The 25,570-nt window shown below is 34.2% G+C and overlaps 1 protein-coding gene across 1 annotated transcript in view; it reads left to right on the plus strand.

Annotated features, from left to right (window-relative positions):
* Positions 1-25,570, plus strand: part of LOC132364648 (phosphatidylinositol 4,5-bisphosphate 3-kinase catalytic subunit alpha isoform) — a 90,765-nt gene that overhangs the window by 46,877 nt on the left and 18,318 nt on the right. The window contains exons 2-9 of the mRNA XM_059920546.1: positions 10,909-11,336; positions 11,873-12,082; positions 14,979-15,229; positions 16,958-17,203; positions 17,926-18,011; positions 21,938-22,043; positions 22,522-22,674; positions 22,771-22,905. Coding sequence (XP_059776529.1) covers positions 10,985-11,336; positions 11,873-12,082; positions 14,979-15,229; positions 16,958-17,203; positions 17,926-18,011; positions 21,938-22,043; positions 22,522-22,674; positions 22,771-22,905 — 1,539 coding nt within the window. The 5' untranslated portion in view covers positions 10,909-10,984. The remainder of the gene's footprint in view (positions 1-10,908; positions 11,337-11,872; positions 12,083-14,978; positions 15,230-16,957; positions 17,204-17,925; positions 18,012-21,937; positions 22,044-22,521; positions 22,675-22,770; positions 22,906-25,570) is intronic.

The raw sequence follows: 25,570 nt of genomic DNA on the forward strand, positions 1-25,570 counted from the left end.
GAGTTGTTTCTCTCTTTATATAAAAGATACTACTTTGTAACCATTTTTCAAGGAAAGTATCTTTTTTCTCATTAAAAAATTACCCTTTACATTATACCAAATTTCCTTTAAGTATTGCTTCTGTGAACTAAATAGTATCTTACTAAATGTACATTAGCTATGTTGTTGGTTTTTAGCCCAAAAAGATCATCGATCATCACTGCTTATTTCCAGTCAATCCAGATATGATTAAAAGGCATTTATTTTAACATGAAGAGAAAGTTGGTAGTATGGTCTATTTCATTCCCCTTTACTTCTTGCTTTTCCTCACTGGTCGTTATTTTTTTTTTAGTCCAAAGAGCCAAAAATACTTGTTACCATGACTTTGCATTTTTATTTCTATTATTCATTGCAATTTTCCCCCTTTTTCTTTAGATGAGAAAAACCAATAGAATCTCATGTGTAAACTTAAATAAGTAGATTTTACAAATTATGTATAGCATAATTCTAAAATAAGAATTTTTGTATTTCCGTCTGCTTTTGTCTTATGTCTCTTGTGTTTTATCATTATTGAAATATGTTAGATGACCATTTGATGCTTATGCTCTGCTGAGAATGTACGGACTAAGTTAGACACAGGCCTCATCCTTTAGGAATTTCATGTTTCAGTAAGAATACAGAGACAAATACAAAGATGAGGACAGAGACATCTGTACAGATATCAAATATATCAATAAAATATTCTGCATCAAAAATATTTTTTTAAATCATTTTTAAAAATATCTTTCATCTCCTTACAATAGGCCTGAAACAATAAAGTTCTGTCCCATTCTGAACACGTGGATCTAGATAGCATTGATCCAATAGATAAGAGAGAGGGAACCTTTATTGAATTTTTATGCTCCAAGCACTATACTAAGGATTTTTTTACATGTATTATCTCATTTAATTCTTATACCATCACTATGAGGTAGTAACTTTTTTTTTCACTTTGTGCAAATAAGGAAACTGCCTGAAATTTCCTCTCCTGGGGCAGTCTTAATAATTGCAGAGTTCTTCATAGAGTCAGCAGAGCTGAGGGTGATGGAGCGAGCAGTGATGTGAACCAAAGCAAAACCCTCAGGTTAGACCATTTCTGCTCTGCCATTAAAATAAGACTGTTTTCATATATGCTACTAAATACTGAATAATACCGTAATTGAAAACACGTAGAGGTTTCTAAAACGTTTTCAGGTTCCTTGGTTATTCATTTGTTACAGGTGTTAAGATGTTAAAGCTTAAGTCACTGGTTAGATTCTCTTTATGGAATGGTTAGCTTTGTTCGTTTCTTTGGGCAGAAAGAGGCACCCTTAACCGTGTCCACCTGTGTTACCAATGCTTGCTATTAGTCACAAGGTGGCCTGGTTAAAAAAGAGGAATCGAAGAATTGGAATTTACTACTCTTTTCTACAAATAGAAAAACAAGGCAAACTATTAATGTATTTTTTATTTGAAGTATTAGTCATTCTTTTAGTTCTGTATTTTGAAATCATAATTTACCAAATACTGCCATCTTGATCTGAAAAAGTAAATGGGAATTCTAGAGTTGCCTGATTTACAGTTTACTTCTGACTGCCTGCTGCCTGATTTATCTGAAGCTGTGATAATCTGTCTTGACTCCCTCACAAAGATGAGAAAAATATTTTCTGGAAAACTATGTCAGTGTGGAATCATTTGTCCTGTTAAATTGTGTGATACTATGAAATATCTCTTATTGTATTTTCCACATTAACTATATTTACTTCATAATCCTGTCCTTCCAATTTTCACCTCTATTAATATTTAGGCCACTTTGAGCTTAAATTTTAAGAAATTTTCATTTATCCTATCACACAGTAAAATTTGAATTTTTATAAGTTCAAATTGGGAAAATTAGTGACTATATTTTGAGATTTGGTATGTTTTCTTTATGTATCTATATAAAATATGAAAGTTAAATTTATAATTTAATAATCTAAGATCAAATATTTATTCATCTATATTTCACCTTATTAATGACTTATGTTTGTTTACCACATTTTTTTTTTAGTTAAACGTTTTTTTATTAATTCATTTATTTGGCTGCGGCGGGTCTTAGTTGCGGCACGTGGGCTCTTCGTTGCGGCGCTCAGGCTTCTCTTCTGGTTGTGGTGCGCAGGCTCTAGAGTGCACGGGCTCAGTAGTTGCAGCGCGGACTTAGTTGCCCCATGGCATGTGGGATCTTAGTTCCCCAGCCAGGGATCAAACCCGTGTCCCCTGCATTGGAAGGTGGATTCTTAACTGTTGGACCACTAGGGAAGTCCCTGTTTACCACATCTGATTCTGCTGCACATTTGTTCACATTTATTGATAATCAAAAATCTGTCAGTAGAGGGACTTCCCTGGTGGTGCAGTGGTTAAGAATACGCCTGCCAATGCAGGGGACACGAGTTTGAGCCCTGGTCCGGGAAGATCCCACATGCTGCGGAGCAACTAAGCCCATGCGCCACAACTACTGAGCCTGAACTCTAAAGCCCGCGAGCCACAACTGCTGAGCCTGAGTGCCACAACTGCTGAGCCCAAGAGCCACAATTACTGAGGCTGTGTCCCACAACTACTGAAGCCCGCATGCCTAAAGCCCATGCTCCGCAACAAGAGAAGCCCATGCACTGCAACAAAGAGTACCCCCGCTCTCTGCAACTAGAGAAAGCCCACGTGCAGCAACAAAGACCCAACACAGCCAAAAATAAATAAATAAATAAATTTATTTTTTTAAAAAATCAGTATAAACATTGCTGACCTAGACCTTAATTGTCATTATTTTAAAAATCCATTAGCAAGACCCTTCCTAAGCCCATCTATGGACCTCATGTTAGGGAACGCTTATGTTATATAATGCATTAAATCTCTGAAATGTATTTTCATAACACCTTTTTTATAGCACTACAAATTTAATAGTGAAAATGAATTGCATCACCTTCTAAAGGAATTTAAATTTTCTATATACTGGTAATGAGAACTTGATTTTCCAACCCGAAGTTGTTAAGGTCTGTCTGAATCACTAAAAGAATGAGTTAAATCTGTTTTCTCATGATATGCTTGTAAAGGTTAGTGAAGGACAGCACTTTGAAAGAAATGGATAATACGCATCCTTCCAGAGCTCGTGTATATTACAGCTGTCTGTTTGGACTCACTCCAACAACAGCTCAGTGACTCTTAGAGGAAGAGAATTTTAGAGGCCCTAACTGGGGCTCAGAATAATTGTACTGAAAGACACTTGCTTCCCATGCATAACCACTGCAGTGAAATTTGTTTAAAATGGTTTCTTATCCCTTAAATCCAATAGGTCTCTCAGTGCTTTTGATATTCCTTTACAAGGTATCTTTGTCTATCTCTTTTCTTGCTTATTACTGTTGCTACCACTCTTTTGTTCAGGGCCTTGTTACATTTTCCCTGGGATAATTTCAACAAATTAGTTTTCCTACTTACTCATTTATGCTGTAGGATTATAATGACCCAAATAAAGACCTTATCCTGGAAAAGTTCACAGTCTATCAGGAAGTCAAACATGGATGTAGATAATATAATAATAACGTATTAAGGTACAATTATAGAAATACATATAAGAGGCGGGGTAACATTAAGAAAGGAAGTAATTAACTCTGGAAATAAATATTAAAGAGATTAATCAGACCATGGAATTATTGAGATTTAAGTCATGTTATTTCTGTAGTAAGTGTAGAGGCAAGTTTTTGTTCTCTTGTTCTAAATAAACTAAAGATTCATTTGTAATTTTTTAAAAAAACAGAAAAGTTTATTTTCTAGTTAATGAGCAAATAGATGCAGCTGAGATGCAATGGTGGCAACTGAGTTAGCCACAAAACTACTTTAATGTTTTCCTGTTGACCTATCTGAGAATGACGGTAGAAAATATCTTGTCAACATATATCTAAATATATATACATTTGTAAATGTGTCAGTGAAATCAGATAACATTTGTTAAATGTATCAGTTAAATAAAAAAAGTGGTGTTTGTAAAACCTTTGGTCATTCAACAAACATTTATGCAGCTTCTATGTTTGTGGGACATATATCTAGAAAATACAAGGTGCTTATTTTAGCAAATTGTGGCTGTTTGGGGTGATTAAGCTGCAATCGAGTCAGTATAGATATCCCCTAAATTTGCAAGTATACACTTAAAAATAGCTTTCTTATTTTTAATGACTTTCTGATGCAGATGTAATATTGATATTTTAGAAACAAATAACTATTTTAAACAATATACTTCTGAAATTAAACTCTGAATTAAAAATATATAAGATATGCTTTATGTATATTTTAAAGTAATCAAGTTAGAAAAAGTCTCTGCTGTCTTAGCCTGTGTTTACAGAGACTCATAATCCACCGTCAACTAATAGTTTTCTGTGCTCTCTGCCTTGGTGATATTGACTCTAGAGTATTGTACTAGATTTTGGTTGCTGCATTTTGAGATGAATATTATTAGCAAAAGAACACATCCAGTGATGGCAAAGAAGATGACAACAAACTATCTCACCTGAATTATGGTTAAAGGAATTGGGGTTAAAAAACCTAGGGAAAATTCTAATCTCTGTCAATGTGTGAAGAGATAGAGAAGGCAGAACTGTTGGAATAAAGAAGTTTAGGAATAACAACCTTTAGGAATAACTTTAGAAGTGCTTCACAAAAACTTCTACATCAGATAGTGAACTCCTAACACTGAAAATATTTAAGTGACTTATGAGATACTTGAGCATTTCAAGATTTTAACTTCACTGGCTTAAAATTAATGTCTTTGTTTTTGTTTTCCAAGTACTTAGATTGAAAGTATAGGGTTGTGGTTGAAAAGGCAGGGTTGGGATGACTTATTAGCCAGTGTGCATTTAGAAAATTCTCCAGTTGCTATCAAGTAATTCTGATACCTTTTCAGAGGTAGCAAACTTTTTCTGTAAAAAGCCAGATAGTAAATATTTTAGGTTTTGCAGGCCACATACTCTCTGTAGCACCTGCTCAACTCTACTGTTGTAGTGCAAAAGCATCGTTGACAATACGTAAACACGGTTTATTGGCTGTGTTCCAATTAAACTTTATTTACAAAAGCAGGTGGTGAGTTGGATTTGGCCTGTGGGCCATAGTTTGACAACCCTTGCCTTAAATGATGAAATCGGGAAATAACATTCTAATATAAATGGAGAAAGGCTTTCAATTTAGGAGTTGAAAACAAATTGTCAAAATGTCATTGTCTTTTTGGGCTGAAAGAGTGCACACTAAGTGTTCAAAATACTGAATTGCCCATTGAAGTAAGAAACCTTTCACTATAAAAGTCAAGTGACAGTGGAGAGTCTGAGACTATTTTCTACTGTTGATTTCTGCTGCATATTTTGTCCTTAAAGGTGTGTTTACTCCTGCTGAGCAATATCATCCATCCCGCATGGACTGCTAATGCAGACAGACCCAACTCCTACCAAGACATAAATGCAGGTTCAGGCCTTCTAAGAACAAAAAAGACTTTCAGTGCCTCCTGCCTAAGCACAGTAATTTTTAACAGTAATTTTAATACCAGAACAAGGAAGTAAACAGAAGTCTCTGATCAGCAAGGTATCTGTTACATGTTTTGTTCTAACCTCATAAAGCAGAGGTTCTCATATCATTTGGTCTGTTGGCTTTTAGCTAATAGGCTGTTAGAAAATGATGGTCAAATGTGCATGCTGACTAGAAATGAATAACAGAAGAACAGGAGGCTACTCTCATAAGGCAGTCTGGCCACAGCTGAGAAGTGACCATTGACTGCTAGAAAACCACGGGGTGAGAGCGTTTTTAAATCACAGTCTCCAACCTGGGGTCATTGGTTTTAGGGTCAGAAGTACCCTCAGACTCCTCAGTAATACTGAAAAGCTTTGCTATCTTGTGTTTTAGTATAGCACAGCAATTCATTTTATAATGAGGACTGTAATTCATCAAGAAAAGGGTAAGTTGTGAAATATATTTATATATGCTCTTTTAGGGAAACAGAACTGCCCCAGTTGAAATAACTTATTAGATATATTTAAAAATTAGGATAAGCAAAACCAATTTATTTCCTAACAGTTCTGAATAATTGTGATTTGTCAGTATGTGACTATTTAGTCCTGGCATTCTGAACTCAAAAGCCCAATAGAGTAGTTCCTTGACTCTTAAAGTGTTTTCTTTTTAGCAAATACATTTTTGTCGCCTCAGACCTCCAAATTGCATAGATTCATATTTTAAATATTAATCTTAGAGTGATTTATCCCCCTCTACTGCTTTTCAAATAAGTTTTTCTTTGTAAATAGGTTATGCCCTTAAGTTTGGATAATTCCACCTTCTTTATCAACATTTAATTTTTTCTATAGTGTAAAGGCCGTTTATTTAAAACGTTATATACTCTGATTTCTTAACTTTAGGGATTTTCCTCCAAATTTGGGAAATTGAGAAGATTAAGTGTTTACACCTTGGTTTAATGTTTATTTGATTATATCCTATACTTAAAAACAAATTTTTTAAGAAATCTGAATTTAAAAATCATGAAAAATATGTCATGTCATTCTCATGTTCAAAATACTTCAGAGACTCCCTTTTACTTAGAGTGTACTACATAAAATTCAGACTCCTTAAAAGGGAGTCTGCCCACCTTTCTGGCCCCTGCCTACCTCTCACCCCTCCTTCTTTATCACATATCCTACCTATTCTCATGCACTTCAAGTAATAAAAACAACTTGTATTGCTGGTAAAAGGTGCATTCTTTCATGGTCTGTGACTTTGCACACATATCCTTGTGGCAGTCTAAAACACCCTTCTCATCTAGCTCTCCCATGTCCAAGCCACCTCTTCTCTGCAAAATCCCTACTAATCTGTAATACTCAGACTTTACCTCTGTGATGCCTTCCCTAGCCTCCTCAGTCAGTTGGAGATTTCCTGTGACTTTTCCAAAGTTCATATTCTGTCTTATAACAATTTTCCATTGTTAAAGTTGTTCCTGTGTCTTGTCTTTCCCCAGTGAACTCAACAACCAAAGAGAAAGCATCTATTTACCATTGTTTTCATACTATTTAACCTAGAACCTGGCACAAGCAAGTATTTCTCCAAAAAGGAGGATTCCTCACACCTAAGCCATAAATAGCTGTACCAATTAAATAGGGATGCTAGGGGTTTGGGGAACTAGAAGCAGCTGCAAAAGTACCAGCATCTGAGCCACATTCTAAACTCATCTGTGAGCCTTGCAATACCAGTGCTACCTTCAAGTTTCAGCACTTGACACTGGCGCTGCTTTATGAAGCTGAAGCTCCTTATTTACTTGCCTCCCTCTGTAAAAGAACCCAAGCCCCTTTTTCCCATCCCTAACTGATGCCAGTCCTGAGTAATTCATAATAGCTTGAAAAGATAATATGGGTATACTTAACAGGTTTATTAATAATATTTAACATTTTTGAGTGCTTACAGTGTGCCAGTCTCTTTGCTTACATGTTTTTCATATATTACCTCATCTAATACCACAGTCTGATGAAGTATATGCCATTATCCCAACTTAACAAATTGGGGCAGGGGGAGGCAGGGGTGGGGAGTGATATAAGGTGCTGTGAGATGAATTAAACTGCTCAAGGCCATACAACTGTTAACTAAGGCAGACAGAATGTGAATCCAGTATAACTTCAGAGCCCATTCTCTTATTTACCACCAGTGAATATTCCTGCCATAACTGAAGTCCAAATAGCAGCATGGTTATAATGTACACTTTGAAATCATCTAGACCTGGATTCAGAATCCATATCTAACATTTACTGGTGGCAAATTACTTCTCTGACCTTCGGTTTTCTCATATGTAAAATGGTTATTACCTACACCAAAAGGGTTATTGCCTGCATAAGTGCAAGATATATACTAAATACTAAGTGTTAGCTCCATTTGCCTCTTCTACACTTCTGTTCTTGTGAGCTCTGAGGGAATGGTTTGAACAGAATAAGGCCTGGCAGAAGAAGACAAATAGTTAGCTTCCTCTTTCTTCTGTATAGTACTACCAGAGTGTCGACCAGTGCCTGCCTTCCAGGATCGCCAAGTGTCTTTTTTTTTTTCAAAATTTTTTTTTTCTTTTTAGAAATTCACGTTCTATCTATGTATCTATCATCTATCTATTTATTTATTTATTTATTTATGAATGACTGTGTTGAGTCTTTGTTTCTGTGCGAGGGCTTTCTCTAGTTGCGGCAAGTGGGGACCACTCTTCATCGCGGTGCGCGGGCCTCTCACTATCACGGCCTCTCTCGTGGAGCACAGGCTCCAGACGCGCAGGCTCAGCAACTGTGGCTCACGGGCCCAGTTGCTCCGCGGCATGTGGGATCTTCCCAGACCAGGGCTCGAACCCGTGTCCCCTGCATTGGCAGGCAGATTCTCAACCACTGCGCCACCAGGGAAGCCCTCGCCAAGTGTCTTATAGCTGTGATTGAATTTATTCTCTTAATGAGAAGGGCATGTCTTGAGTATTTACTAGTTGTTAATTGCCCATAAATATACTATAGTAGAATAAGGATTAGAATCAGTGATCTCCTGTTGTACTAGACTTCTCTTTTGCTAATTCTTAGGAAACATATGGGACTCTGGGGATTGTTATTTATTATATATAAAATAGTTGCCTACATGATTCTGTAACATAGATCAGTTAGTGCCATTCAATAAAGAAAACTATAAACACAGCTGCTGTTTTAGTGTGGTTTGTGGTTTGGTTTTGTTTTTGTTTGAACTTTTTTGTGCAGGCAGATCATCATTTAAAAGTAGTCATTTGGCATTTTCCCTTGCATTCTTCAAATTTTTTTGTATGTTTTTAAAAAGCTTAGCTTAAGTCACTTTATAATTATGCACTCAGATTGATCCATCTGGTCTTTTTGCTAGCCAATGAATTTTCTTTTAAAAATATAGAAAATAGGATAATTATATTTTAAATCCTGTAACTTCAGTGAGTCCCTTTTATAAATTTGAAGAAAATATTTTCAAGTATTAAAAAATAATTTTTTATTCCTTATTGTTTTTCAATTGATTTCTGTATTTCCAGAGGTAGGGAGAGGGCTTGAAATTTCTCCTATTTCTACTCCTCACCTCCTTCATATGTTATAACTCTGAAGCATACCATAAACACTTGTTTGCAACTGAGAATGGGTACAGCAGAAATGTGTGATCAAAATAGGTCCTATTGTTCTCTCTAGGTTGCACTGGCTGTGAGGAGAAAGATGGATTGTAGGGGGCAAATGTAGATGTAGTAAGACCATTTAGGCCTTTGCAGTGGTCCAGACAAGAAATAGTAGTGGCCTGACCCAAGGTACTAAGAGATTCAGGATATGGAATTAACGGAATTTGTTGATGGATTAGATGTTGGCGAGTATGACATAAAGGAGTCAGAGATAGGTTTCTGGATTAGATATATCATGCTCCTCACCTCTTTCTCACTGTGTTTGTTCAACTTCTGCTTATCTCTAAAGAATTTAGTTTATATGTTACCTCCTATGGAAAACTTTCCCACTCCAGCTTCCATTAAGTTAGGTGACCACTCTATGTGCTTTTATAGCACCTGGCACTTCACGAGAACATTTTTTTTCTGTTTTGTACCTGTGAATTTATTACCCAACACCCATATACACATAACCTTCACACTCTTGACTTTGTCTTGTGAGGGCAAGGGCCATGCCTGTCTTACTTATCATCATATTCCCAGCACCTAACATGGTCCTGGGGACAACACCAATACATTTTTGGTGAATAAACGAAGTGTTATTTATAGCTATTGTCTACAGTGCCTGATAGAGTAATTGAATACGTAAGTTATCTGGGCTCTTTTTTGATTCATTCCTCTTGCTTAACTTTTATTTCTTTTTTATTTTCTTAATATCTCAGACCTTATTTTTTCTTATATCTTTACAGTTTAGCTTACTGAATAAAAGAAAATATAAACAGCAAGAAATAAAATTTTGCTTTGTGGGTTTTGACAGTATCTTCCAAAGGAACCCCTAAGGTTGTTGACATCTAAAATAAGTGAGGGCTTCAGATTGTAATAATACTTAATATTTTTCAAAATATTATAAGTGCTTAACACAGTTTGTTGGAACATTATACTGACAAAAAGAGTAATTGGATGTGTAGATCAGTTCATTTCAATCAGAAGTATTAGCACCGGGTTATTTGATAAAAGGGATGGATCATTGCAAATTCATCATCATATCTCAAGGAAAATGCATTGATGACACTAAATTATACTTAAAAGCTTATTATACTTAAGCTTTATACTTAAGTAAATTTAATTATACTTAAAATACTTAGATATGGTCTAAGATATCACTTAGACAATAATCAGTACAAAAAAGGAAATTACAACGATTTTTCTTTCTTTTCTTAAGAAAGAAAAAAAGACTAAGCTATGTAAATTCTAGTTACCACAGGGTGGAGGTAGGGGTGTAAAAGGAAAAGGATTTGACTTCTCTAGCCTTTACTTTACTCATCTTTAAAATAAAAACAATGGACCCATGATCTAAAAGAGCCTTTCCAGCCCAAATTCTGTTGCTCCATAAAATAGAAAAGAATGATATATTATGGGAATTTTGGTTTCAGTTGCAACTTACTATTTATTCTCTCCATAGCCCCAGCTCTGTCTTGATAAGAACTGACTTTAAAAATCCATTCAAATAAAACTTTTTTTATTGAATGAATTTATTAAATACAAGTGATTTTTTTTCTAATTTCTGCTTTGGAACCAATTCTTTTAGCCTAATTAGGAGCAACAATCTAAGATGAATTGTAATTACTTACCCTAATCATTCAAACTACAGAAAATGAATTTTTGCATTTAGTAATGCCATAAATGTATTCTTCGATGGTTGTTTCTCTTTTAACATATGTTTTCTTTCTTTGGTTTAGATTTCTGCTTTGGGACAGCCACGCATCTAATTCCTTAAAGTACTTTTATATGTAAAACTTGTAAAGGATCAGAACAATGCCTCCAAGACCATCATCAGGTGAACTGTGGGGCATCCACTTGATGCCCCCAAGAATCCTAGTAGAATGTTTACTACCAAATGGGATGATAGTGACTTTAGAATGCCTCCGTGAGGCTACATTAATAACTATAAAGCATGAACTATTTAAAGAAGCGAGAAAATACCCTCTCCATCAACTTCTTCAAGATGAATCTTCTTACATTTTCGTAAGTGTTACCCAAGAAGCAGAAAGGGAAGAATTTTTTGATGAAACAAGACGGCTTTGTGACCTTCGGCTTTTTCAACCCTTTTTAAAAGTAATTGAACCAGTAGGCAACCGTGAAGAAAAGATCCTCAATCGAGAAATTGGTATGATAAAATTTTGAAATGGCCTTGTCATCCCATTCTAAATGCAAATAACTTTGAAGCTTAACTATTTTCTCATTAGTAAAATATTTTGTCTGAACTGGTTAATTACCTTTGTAATCTTAAATAAATAGATTTCAAAATAAAAATCATTACAAATCTAAAGTTTTTTTGACTGTTAGGCTGAGGAACTATTTTTAACACCTTGGTATTATTCTGTAAAGTTTTCTTTAAGAAGTATCATTTGTAGGGATGATTTATATTTGTGATATCCCAGTTTTGTTTTGTCTTTTAAAAAATAATTGATATGAATAATGTTTGCTACCTTTGCTCCAAATTGCCGAACAGATCATATTTTATATATTAAAAATATTTGAGATCTTGTCAATTCTTACTATATGTATTCATCAAAAATTTTGTTAACAAAGAGAAACTTCTTTATTGTGATCTTCCATATCTACCGAGTTCCCTATTTACAATAAACATGGTCTTACTGTGTGTTTAACAGAATGTTATATTCTCTGTATAATTTTTTTAAGGTTTTGCTATCGGCATGCCAGTGTGTGAATTCGATATGGTTAAAGATCCAGAAGTACAGGACTTCCGAAGAAATATTCTCAATGTTTGTAAAGAAGCTGTGGATCTTAGGGATCTCAATTCACCGCATAGTAGAGCAATGTATGTCTATCCTCCAAATGTAGAATCTTCACCAGAACTGCCAAAGCACATATATAATAAATTGGATAAAGGTAAGAAAATTGTAAATCTACCATAATTGGTCGCTGTAGTGAAAACTTCTATCTGTGCGTATATCTTTGTACAGTCTTTTTATCCTAGCTAGATGATAAGCTTCTTGAAGGCAGGGAATGCTTTACTGACAAGATATAGTTGAGTGCCAAGTACACAACTTTTTTTTTTTAAATCTTGAATTATTTTATTTGTGTGTGTCCTCATGAAATGTGTAATACTTTGTGTGCTGTATTTTCTTTATAATTGAATTTATTTACTTATTTATTTTTTATTGGGGTATAGTTGTTTTACAATGTTGTGTTAGCTTCTGCTGTACAGCAAAGTGAAGTAGAGTTTCCTTTGCTATACAGCAAGTTCTTATTAGTTATCTATTTTATACATATTAGTGTATATATGTCAATCATAATCTCCCAGTTCATCCCACCCTCATCCCCCACTTTCCCCCCTTGGCATCCATACATTTGTTCTCTACATCTGTGTCTCTATTTCTGCCTTGCAAACTGGTTCTTCGGTACCATTTTTCTAGATTCTGCATATATGCGTTAATATACAATATTTGTTTTTCTCTTTCTGACTTACTTCACCCTGTATGACAGTCTCTAGGTCCATCCAGGTCTCTACAAATGACCCAATTTCATTCCCTTTTATGGCTGAGTAATAGTCCATTGTATATATATACCACATCTTCTTTATCCATTCGTCTGTCGATGGACATTTAGGTTGCTTCCATGTCCTGGCTATTGTAAATAGTGCTGCTATGAACATTGGGGCACGTGTGTCTTTTTGAATTATGGTTTTCTCTGGGTATATGCCCAGTAGTGGGATTGCTGGGTCATATGGTAATTCTTTCTTTAGTTTTTTAAGGAACCTCCATACTGTTCTCCATAGTGGCTGTATCAATTTACATTCCTACCAACAGTGCAAGAGGATTCCCTTTTCTCTGCACCCTCTCCAGCATTTATTGTTTGTTGATTTTCTGATGATGCCCATTCTAACCAGTGTGAGGTGATACCTCATTGTAGTTTTGATTTGCATTTCTCTAATAATTAGTGATGTTGAGCATCTTTTCATGTGCCTCTTGGCCACCTGTATGTCTTCTTTGGTGAAATGTCTATTTAGGTCTTCTGCCCATTTTTGGATTGGGTTGTTTGCTTTTTTGATATTGAGCTGCATGAGCTGTTTGTATATTTTGGAGATTAATCCTTTGTCCATTGATTTGTTTGCAAGTATTTTCTCTCATTCTGAGGGTTGTCTTTTTTTCCAGGTACACAACTTGTGTGCAGTAAGTAGTGATTGATTGAATGAATGTGTGCATATGGTGCTGATCCCTTGGTGAATTGTTTATCTCAGAATAAAACTGAAAAAAAAAATAAACATGGAGTTTGAAATTCACTGTTACAGAATTATAGCTGATTATCTTTTTACAAATAAAAATAAATAGAAATAGAAATATTTTATGAAATTTTGGGGAAGCGTCACACATTCTTACTATATACAACGAAAAAGTAAATTTCCTAATCTTAATGTTAGATGCAGTATTTAACTCTGATCACAGTGAGTGATAATATATAAGTTGACTTTTGATAATATATCAATTTCTAGAATTAAGTGTACATGAGAATATATAAACTAATTGTTTTAGAAATGGAAGTATCATTGTGTCAGATAAATGTTTATATTTTTCAGGATAACAAAGTGAAGTTTTTAATTGAAAGTTATAGAATAAGTTAACTTAATACACTATTAAATATAATATTCACTCAGTAGAATAAATTAAGACACCTTATTACTATTTTAGCCATATTTTTCAAAGTAGTTTAATGCTTATATAACATAAGGTCTTCATTAAAAGTTCATTTCTGGGCTTCCCTGGTGGTGCAGTGGTTGAGAATCCGCCTGCCAATGCAGGGGACATGGGTTCAAGCCCTGGTCTGGGAAGATCCCACATGCTGTGGAGCGGCTGGGCCCGTGTGCCACAACTGCTGAGCCTGCGCTCTGGAGCCCGCAGGCCACAACTGCTGAGCCCCACGTGCTGCAAGTGCTGAAGCCTGTGTGCCTGGAGCCTGTGCTCCACGAGAGGGGCCACTGCAGTGAGAGGCCTGCGCACCACAACGAAGAGTGGTCCCCGCTCGCTGCAACTAGAGAAAGCCCGCGCACAGAGCAAAGACCCAACGCAGTCAAAAATAAATAAATAAAATAAATAAATTAAAAAAAATTCATTTCTACTTTAGCATACTTTTTAAAATGGAATGCTCTTTTTATTTTTCCCCACTACTCTTTATGAACTATTTCCAACATATAGAAAATTTGAAAGAATTTTACTATGGATACCTACACCACTCTAACATAGTTTTAATCTTTTCATTTTCATTATTTTTTTTTTTTTTGGTCCCCCAGCTTATAGCTTAATATTATATTCTTCTTAAAAGGAAAAAAAATAGAAAATTTATTTTTTTCCCCTTCCTCCCCCATCTTTTCTCTCATTCTGATTCAGCATCTTTCTCTAAGTCTCCATGATTCTTTCCCACAGTTCCCAGAAACTCTTCTACTTAGGGTACTATTGAATATTGAACCTTTGATGCCATCATGAGTCATTCTTCACAGGGGTTGTATCTATGAAGTATGTCATGTAGTTTAGAATGGAAGTTAGCTTGCTCTCAGGTAATTGAGACACACAGTAGTCACAGTTTTGTGTGCTTGCCTTAAAACATGAGATTTGGGCATGGTTTGGCAGCCCTATCAGATTTGAAGATTTGGTCGTTCTACCTGATATTTACCTGTATTTAATTAAGGTTGATTATAAGTCATTATGGTTAGTGCATACTTTTTGAAATTTGTCTCTTGAAGAATGAAATATATGTGGTGACTGCATCTAATATTATTTTCCTATTATAGGGCAAATAATAGTGGTGATTTGGGTAATAGTTTCTCCAAATAATGACAAGCAGAAGTATACTCTGAAAATCAACCATGACTGTGTGCCAGAACAAGTAATTGCTGAAGCAATCAGGAAAAAAACTCGAAGTATGTTGCTATCATCTGAACAACTAAAACTCTGTGTTTTAGAATATCAGGGCAAGTATATTTTAAAAGTGTGTGGATGTGACGAATACTTCCTAGAAAAATATCCTCTGAGTCAGTATAAGGTGAGTAACAAACTTCAAAGATCTTAATTTTAAATTTAAAAGGTAAATCACATTGGGAACTGGTATCTGTATTTAGGACATAGTTTTTGAAAATCAAAAAAATTTTTTTTTGGCCATGCTGCACAGCTTACGGGATCTTAGTTCCCCCATCAGGGATTGAACCCGTGCTCCAGCAGTGAAAGCGCCAAGTCCTAACCGCTGGACTGCCAGGGAATTCCCAAAATTAAATAATTAATATTAGTAAATAGCATTAATAAGTTTATTTTTTACACTATATTTAATTTGAGAGACTGATGAATTTGAGACAACTGATGCTATTCTTTTAGATTTTATATAATTAATATTTGGGGACCTGACTACATATATGGGTAAGCTGATTAATGTTTTACAGTTGTAACAATAGTTATATCATTATTCAGATACAAACATTTGATTTGGTGACTGTTTAATTGTGCCATGAGGTAAGATATAATAATGTTTCAGGTATTCTACATGCAAAAAATGCATCGTGTGCTTTTCTGGATAGGTCCAGTTCTATAGTGGGAATACTTTTATAGCCAATAGGAATTTTAAATAACATGGAACTTGCCCAAAAGGCTTTTCATGTGCCTTACTTTTTTAAAAAAGTGTTTGTTGTATTCATTTGAATAGGCAGTGTAAGCAATAAGGTAAATGTGTTCTTTGTCAAAAAAAAAAAAAAGTTCGCAGTTATACTAATCCCCAAATATGGGGTATTTAATGATTTTTATCCCCTCCCAAGCAGTGGCACTAGAAGGAATTAAAATAAACATTTCAAAAAATCCATGATCTATAGTTAATTAAGGTATACTCTAAATACTTCCCTACTCTCTATTTCTATTCATTAAATAAATACCTATAAGAAGCAACTGTATTTGTACCAAGCATATGTCAAGTACTGATTTACAATACCAAGCAAGACATGGTTCTGGCTTTTAGGTTGCTTACAGTATAGTAGGGCTTATGGGTAAGAAAATAGGTTTTTGTAATATGTGTACAGTTGCTTAAAAATCTCTATCCTAACTACCATTTCAGAGTTCTAACCAATGCATTTTAATATTTTTTAAAACATATTCCATAATTTTATTAGTCTCCTCTCTTTGTGGTTTTTGGGTGTTTTTGTTCTGTTTTTTTTTTTAACAAAACAAATATTTCTCAAGAAATGTTGGGACAGAAGAACAAGTGGGCAGCAACTCTTGGATTTGACATCAGTATGACTTAATAGATTGAATGGCAGAGGCTTTCTAAATGATGTTGCTTTTCCTTTAACAAGCACCTGCGTTACGTTTTCAGTTGGCTAGAAAACATCTACCTCAGCTTATAGTCCTTTTCTGTAATTCTAATATCTAGTGTTTTCATAATGAGTATCTTCTTATCCTTATTTTTAATTCCATTTTTCTTTTCTTTCTTTTTCCTTCCAGTTAAAGGTAGAGCTACAGTCTAAAAAGCTGACCTTTGTTTTTCTTTTCTTTTATACAATTTATATTTCAAGATGTGTTTGGTTTATCTGTGCTATAGCCTAACTCCCAAATGTTAGTTTTTTAAATGTTATAAATATAGCAACTGCTAAGAAATGTATCTATAATGTTTGATTTTTTAATTACTTTTGCAGATTAGTATGTAAATTCTCATAGTACTCTTATATGTTGCCTTTAAAATGAAAAACCTTACAAGAAATGGCTTCTCTCCTCCCACCTTAATCTCTTACAGTATATAAGAAGCTGTATAATGCTTGGGAGGATGCCCAATTTGATGCTAATGGCTAAAGAAAGCCTCTACTCTCAACTGCCAATGGACTGTTTTACAATGCCATCTTATTCCAGACGCATCTCCACAGCTACACCATATATGAATGGAGAAACATCTACAAAATCCCTTTGGGTTATAAATAGTGCACTTAGAATAAAAATTCTTTGTGCAACCTATGTAAATGTAAATATTCGAGACATTGACAAGGTAAGGTCAAGTGTTGATGTTTATTATTGTATATAAATTATTTTATATAAATCTTTTTTATTGAAGTGTATAATAATCTGTTGGCCTGCAGTATGTTTTCAGTTGGCAAGAAAACATCTACCTCAGCTTACAGTCATTTTCTGTAATTCTAATATCCCTAATTCTAATAATTCTAATACCCATAATTCCAAGCTCTTAAAACCAAACTTTTACAGAATTCATTTGGCAGGAAAACCTGACCTAACCTGAAGCGAGGTTTCTTACAGTCTTTATTTATCCCACTTAGTGTAAATATCCATATGTTTTGTTGCAGAAATATTAATTTCTTTATGGAGTGCTGCTTTAACTGCTAAGAGTACTAAGTAATATTTAGTATATGCACCAATTTATCTTTCTAAAATATGAAAAACTCTGAATTACATACCTGGCCTAAAGGGATTGTGGGCCTATCTTGATTTTTAATAGTGTAATGTCCACCTGAAGGCAGCAGTACATTTTGGCGAAGAATCTGCATCAATATTAATTTACTACACATGTGAAGAAAAAGAGAACAGAAAAGCTACATCTGAACAGAAACTTTAATTGATTCTCTCATTCATATCAGTTACATTGTTTTGATAATGTTTAATATTGGTCTGGTCTAGTATGTATGTGTGCATGTGTATATATATATATATATATATATATGTATGTCTATACACATAACTTTTTATTTTCCTTAGATCTATGTTCGAACAGGTATCTACCATGGAGGAGAACCCTTATGTGATAATGTGAACACTCAAAGAGTACCTTGTTCCAATCCCAGGTAAGGAAGTATATATGAGTTTATATTTCCAAAAGTCATATTAGTGTTTAGCAGTATAATAAATAAAAGTAGTATAGTTTACATCATTAGTTTGATACAAGTCATATATAATTACCAGACATTTACACATAGAACATGAGGCCATTCCGTCTAATGAGTATCAATCACAGGATCACTTTATTGATTCTCCCTAAAATGTTATCGGAAGGGTTTTTCTGATCCTCTCTTCTCATTGTGTCAAGGAGAGAACAGAATGTGGTTATAGTTTTGTGCTGATGATTCCTTACATTAGATCCATAAACCTAGCATTTTATTCCTTTTTTATCTCCATTTGCATTTCCATTAATAAGTGAGAGTTGGCAAACAACTTTAGAGCTGGACTACTCTGAGTCAGTTTCCTTTACAGTACTCCCAAGAATACATATTTATGACATTCAAATAAAGAATCTTGGGGAACAAACCAGTTTCTTAGTGGGAGGGGGTGTTATTGGGAACATTTTTAAATGATTACTGCCTAGATAAAATGAAAAAATAAAAGGTAGTATAATTCAACAGCTTGACATCCTGCCATTTCTTTGCTTCTCTGTATAGAATCATTTGGGGATAAAAGTTTATTCTTGAAATTAATAGTAATATTTTAAGAGAACTCAAATTGGAATTAAATGTTAAAGATGGACTTTTTAGACTAGCAATAGAGCTAACTAGTGGATCTTCCAGAAGTAAATTTCATAATCAATTCAGACTGAGTTCTAGGAGAGTCAAGAAAAAGTTCTGGTGTTGTAATTAAATTGATAGAGGTGAGAGAGCCTATGTAAAGTTCAAAGAGATGGTAGCCTTCTCTACCAGGAGGAAGGGAAATAGTTCCCCGCCCTGCCTGAACCATCATAGGTCAGAAAGTATCAATACATCGTTCTGGTTAGAAGTTATGCTGTGGCAACAGACCACACCAGAATCTTCTAAATTTTTTGTTAGAACAACAAATGTTTATTTCCCACTCACACAGCATATCTGTCACAGGTTAGGTGGGTGGTTGTGCAAGGAGCAGAAAAACAATATTTGAGGAAATAATAGCCAGAATTTTCCAAATTTGGTGAAAACTATAAAACCAACAATCTAAGGAGTTCAACAATCCCCAAGCAAAGACCCCAAAGTAATGTTGGATAGATTTATCCTAGTTCTTTCAAGTACCAAGAATAAACAGGCTTTGGAAAAGTAAAAGGTAAATTTATTTAATAATATAAGATTAAAATGTCAAAATTTTAATATCTTGAAGTAGCTATTCATAAAGGACTTATATTTTATTGTCTTTCCTTTAAGAATATCTGTAAGGTAAAATCCCTGTGGTAGTAGTATAAAGATTTAAGTAAATTTTAAAACTTTTCTGCATTTACAAAAAAGATCAGAGGTAAAAGTATATGAAGTTATTAGAAAGATAGAATCTTAAAAATTCTTACTGAGATTAAGTGATTGTTCTAAATCTGTTCTTTCTATATGCTAAATAAATTAGATACTTTATGATTTCCTTATAAATGTTACCAGTTATTTCCCAATGTCAAAATCAATTTGGAATATATATATAAAACCATTGCCAAAATAAAGAACTTAATTGGGTATGGGTGGGTGTGTGTGTGAAAGGAACATGCTTTATTCGGTTAGCATAATACTGAACTACATTAATAAGACACAGTCCTCTTAGAAAGTGTGTAGAAATTTTCTCACTAATTATGAGCACTTCTAAAAATTTCAGAGTAGTAAAAAGTACTAGGTACATTTGAGATACAGCTTCTAATTTTTCTTGAATTACTGTGGACTTATCAAATCTCACAGTATTTCTTTTCCCTGCATTTGTTGTCTCCTTTCCCTTTCGATTTCCTTCTAGCTAAGTTCCCCCATTTTAAATGTAAGTCTTCTCTGTATAAAAGGACAATATATTTCTTTTTATCTTTGCCCACACTCAAGCAAAGATACTAGAATAAATAGAACTTATTTTACTGATGGTTTTAAACCTTAGTCTGACTAATTAAAAGTAGAATTCTTATACTGTTTTGTTAATTAAGTCTTGTTTTATTTATAATCAGAAAACAGAACAGAATTATAAAGAAGCCATTTGAAAAGTTTTCAAAGTTAATATCTAGCACTTGAGCTTTTAACATGGATCAGTTACTGTTCTAAGTGCTTTACTTATGTTATCTCATTTAATCTTCAAAACAACTTTCTGAGAGTAGGTACTATTATTAGTCCCATTTCACAGATGAAAAAACAGACAAAGCGAGGGTTACACATATAGTAAAATAGTAGAAACAAGATTTTACTCCAGGTAGTCTGACTTCTGAGTCCAAACTTTTAGCCATTACTATAATGTTTTTTAATTTAAAAAAAAAAACTACTACTTATTATACTTGGCTCTTTACAAGTATGTTTACCAAATATAGACATAATTTCGCATGTAACATCCAATAAATTGAAGGGAATTTATCATAAAAATTTGAATAATTTTTATCATCACTTGTTGTAGTAGCTTCTTATGCTTTCCTTATTATGAATGTCAAGTTTTATTACCTCTTGTGAAGTAGTTAGTTACTCTAAAATTTACGTACTTTCTCCTTACATATCCTTTATTTTATTTACATACTGACTTATTTAAATTAATAGGCCCTTCTGAATGAAACTACATCATATATAAAAGTAATTAAATATAATTTTAATCATAATAGGAAATCTAATTTTATCTTATTTAGTTTCTCTTTTCTCTTTGCCTCTTCTGTAAGCTAATTTGTTTTTTATTTTTACTGAAATATAGCACAAATGCATGAATTATAATTGCACAGTTCAGTGAATTATCACAAGGTGAATACCTGTATAGCCACTGTGCTGGTCAAGAATTAGAACATTTACCAGCATTCCAAAAACCCCTCCTCACACTCCTTCCAATCCATTAATCTTCTCCCTCCCCAAAGATAACTACTATCTTGATTTCTAACACTATTGGTTAGTTTTGGTTGTTCCTGAATTTTATATAAATGGACTGAAGGAGTAGATATTCTTTTGTGTCTAGCTTCTTACACTCAATATTATGGTTGTAAGATTTTATCCATATTGTAAATAACTGGTGTTCATTTCTATTGATATATAGTATGCCATTATATGAATATACTACCATTTATTCTACTGTTGGTCATTTGAATTTTTTGAAGTTTGGGGATACTGTAAATAATTCTATTAACATTCTGTGCAAAAATGCATACATTTCTGTGGTTTTATACCTAGAGGTGGAGCTGAGTCATGGTTCAGTTTTAATAGATTATGCTTTCCAAATTGGTTGTACAAACTACACCTCCCCTAGCATGTATGAGATTTCCTGTTACTGTACCTCCTTACCACCCCTTAGTATCATCAGTCTTTATAGTTTTAGCCATTCTCTTTTATAGTGATATCTTTTATTTTGCATTTTTTGAATGACATGATATTGACTACTTTCTTTTTTTTAAGATTTATTTATTTATTTATTTTTGGCTGCGTCAGGTCTTAGTTGTAGCGCGCAGGCTTCTCTCTAGTTGTGTCCTGAGGGTTTTCTCTTCTCTAGTTGTGACGCGCAGGCTCCAGGGCACGCGAGCTCAGTAGTTGTGGCGGGCGGGCTTAGTTGCCCTGCGGCATGTGGGATCTTAGTTCCCTGACCAGGTTCGGACCCACGTCCCCTGCATTGTAAGGCAGATTCTTTACCACTGGACTACCAGGGAGGTCCTGATATTGGCTACTTTTTCATGTGTATTAGCCATTTAAATATGACCTTGTGAACTCTTTGTTCCAGTCAGTCTCTGGCTTGGTTTTCATTTGATTTATCTTTTTCTTGATGATTTATGGGAGTCATTTATATACTCTAGATAAAGTCTTTTTTGGTAAATTATTTTTTTCTTAACTTTTCATAGGTGGAATGAATGGCTGAATTACGATATATACATTCCTGATCTTCCTCGTGCTGCTCGACTTTGCCTTTCTATTTGTTCTGTTAAAGGCCGAAAGGGTGCTAAAGAGGTAAAGTATTTCAAAAGGAACAATCATTCACCTCTAAAAACTCCTAATTATACTGCTGATTGAATTTTTTCAAGAAATGGATATTATTTTTTCTTTGTTTAATAACGTAAACATTTGAAAATAATATATTTATTTAGAGAAGAATAGCTTGGTAGAGCTTCCAGAATTTATTTTATGATGAATATGTCCTGAGTTCATACTGATAAAATTTTTAAACTTGCAGAGTGACTACATACAAATGTCTGTCTTGCTTGCTTTGGTTCATATTTCCTATTTATAATTTTAAAATACATGTAATTTCAAATGAGAAAAAGGAAAGAAACTATTTATACTTTGAAAAAATTAATGTGACTTGTTATAGATACCATGAAAAAGACAGTTGTTGATTTCTCCTTTCTGGGAAAGAAAAGTATCAATATTTTGAAATGCGTTTTATAATTTAATCTACAGAGTAGTGAACATTTTTCTGTTTTTTAAGGAACACTGTCCATTGGCCTGGGGAAATATAAACTTGTTTGATTACACAGATACTCTAGTATCTGGAAAAATGGCTTTGAATCTTTGGCCAGTACCTCATGGACTAGAAGATTTGCTGAACCCTATTGGTGTTACTGGATCAAATCCAAATAAAGTAAGCTTTTTATTATCATAAATTAGATTTTTTTTCTTTTGTGTGTGTGTACCAGTCAAGTGTAATATGTATACTAACTTTTATTCCATCTCTTAGGAAACTCCATGTTTAGAGTTGGAGTTTGACTGGTTCAGCAGTGTGGTAAAGTTTCCAGATATGTCAGTGATTGAAGAGCATGCCAATTGGTCTGTATCCCGAGAAGCAGGATTTAGTTATTCCCATGCAGGACTGGTAAGGCAAATCACTGAGTCTTCCTTAAGTATCAGTCATAATCAGTGCCTTTGGCTACATACTGTTACTCTTTGTATAGAAAAGGTTTCATGTGTTTTAGTCACACTGGCATAGATAACTTCAGGCTCTAGAACAGTATTGCAATATAATAAAATTCTGTATGCTAATATTTTTACTGCAGCTCTGCCTCTTCTTAGTTTAGCCTGCCTCATTTAACAAATATTTATTGAATACTGACTATATGTATATATTTATTATACAATAGGTACCAGGTAATAAAGTTGTGACCTAAAGAGACCTCCACTGATTTACAGTCTAATGGTGAAAATAGGCCTGAAACTGGTAAAAGCAGAAATATAAGATCATAAATCATGGTGAGTGCCATGAAGGAAACAATAGTGTGTCAAGAATGACTAACATAGGGTTTTGGGGAGAAAGGCTAATGTATTTTGGGTTCAGGAAAGACCTCTCTGGGATAATAACCTTGAACTTGAAACCAAGATATAAGTATGTTGTTAGTTGAGCAAGGAAGCAGAGGAAATAGCATACCAGTATAGTCCAGACATGCTAGAAAAGAATATATATAAAATGGAGTTTAAATATTGATCTATTTGTCTGATCTTGGCTGTAACTTTTGAACCACAGTATAACTGCGTTCAAAGATCATAAACTCTCCTCGGTGCTTTGTGTCCACCTAGAGGGGTGGGATAGGGAGGGTGGGAGGGAGACACAAGAGGGAGGAGATATGGGGATATATGTTTATGTATAGCTGATTCACTTTGTTATACAGCAGAAACTAACACACCATTGTAAAGCAATGCTACTCCAATAAAGATGTTAAAAAAATAAATAAGATCATAAACTCTCCCTTATTTCTCAAGGGCAAAAGTGTCAGTACTGAGAGAAGAGGGTAATTTTGTTCTTTGCTGTCTCTTTCCCCAGTTTTCTAATTTATCACCATTTTCTTTGGCCTAATTGAAGGTTATAGATAGACCATTCAATGAATGTGGTTCCTGAGATAAGCCTACCCCCAGTAACAGTAATATTAGCACCCTGGGGTAGCCTGGAATCCTATGCTTAGGAACTTTATTAGTTTAACTTTATTAGTTGTATTCTCAGTAAGGAGTTTACCAATCCCTTTTGTAAACAGAATAATAATAATAGTAATAATAATCTTCCTACCTGTTTACTTGCAGAACTATGTAGAAGATATTTTGTTAAGTAGAAATTAATTTAAAATCATTACTGAATTCTGTCATTTACTGAAGGTACAATTAGCTTTTTTGACATTAAAAAGGGATTCTCTTTCTTGAAAAACCCTACTCTGTAAGTTTAGTTCTTTGAATATACCTAACATTTATTAAGTGCTTACCATATACCAAATGCCATACCAATTACTTTTCATGTATTACCTCATTTAATCTTAAAAGCAGTCTCTATGAGGGTAGGTGCTATTATAATTCGTATTTTACCAGTAAGGAAAAGGCTTAAGGAGTTAAAATAAGTTATCCAGTGTCACTGTTTAATTAGTATGAAGTCTTTTACTCTTAACCATTCTAACTAGACAGGAATTCCTTACTTTTGAAATTGGGGGTAAAATACTGATGAGCATTTCCATAAAATGTCCATAACCCTATCCAATTAGTTACACCTTTAAACTAACTGAATTACAAGAGTCAAGTCACATACTTGGAAACTCATTTATTTCCTATTTTATTCATAAATTCAGCCATTGAACTCAGTTTGCCATCAAACATCCAACGTCATTGGCTTGTTGCAGCAAATTTTAGCTTTTGAGTTTCCTTTTTGAGCAGTTCTAACTCTGTAAGGATTGATATTTTATGACTTTTTCTTCCTTAGAAGAATTTTTTTTATTTCAAAAAGAAAAAAGAAAAACTTTTTTTTTTTTAATAACAAGTGTTGGTGAGGATGTGGAGAAATTGGAACCCTTATCCATTTTTTTTTTTAATTTTATTTATATTTAGGCTGCGTTGGGTCTTTGTTGCTGCGCGCTGGCTTTCTCTAGTTGCGGTGAGCGGGGGCTACTCTTCGTTGTGGTGCGTGGGCTTCTCATTGCGGTGGCTTCTCTTGTGGAGCACGGGCTCTAGGCACGTGGGCTTCAGTAGATGTGGTGCGCGGGCTCAGTAGTTTGGGCACACGGGCTTAGTTGCTCCGCAGCATGTGGGATCTTCCCGGACCAGGGCTCGAACCCGTGTCCCCTGCATTGGCAGGCAGATTCATAGCCACTGCACCGCCAGGGAAGTCCCTGTTTATTTTTATAATAGAATAAAACTGACTCTATCTTTCAATTACCTTTGGATCTATTGAAAACTTTTATAACTCTTAGAAATAATAATAGGATCTTAGTTTTCCTGTATCTTAAAACATTTTACTATTTCATCATTATTCATGAATTAATTCCAACTATGCTAAAAAAAAAAAAAAGACTAAAATAATATAAAAATATAAAAGGATAAAATAGCCTAGAAGGATGATACAGTAGTGAGATAAATCATCACTATTACATCATCCTTCAGTCTTCTCATTGCATAGCCCAGTGTTTTGCATCATATTTCCAGATGTATAAAGGAAGTCTGCAAACACCATCTTTGTAGTGTTTTGTTGTTGTTATTTTTTAGGCTTTAATTGAACACTGTTAATAATT

This window comes from Balaenoptera ricei, chromosome 4, assembly GCF_028023285.1.
Source record: "Balaenoptera ricei isolate mBalRic1 chromosome 4, mBalRic1.hap2, whole genome shotgun sequence".
Classification (NCBI taxonomy): Eukaryota; Metazoa; Chordata; class Mammalia; order Artiodactyla; family Balaenopteridae; genus Balaenoptera; species Balaenoptera ricei.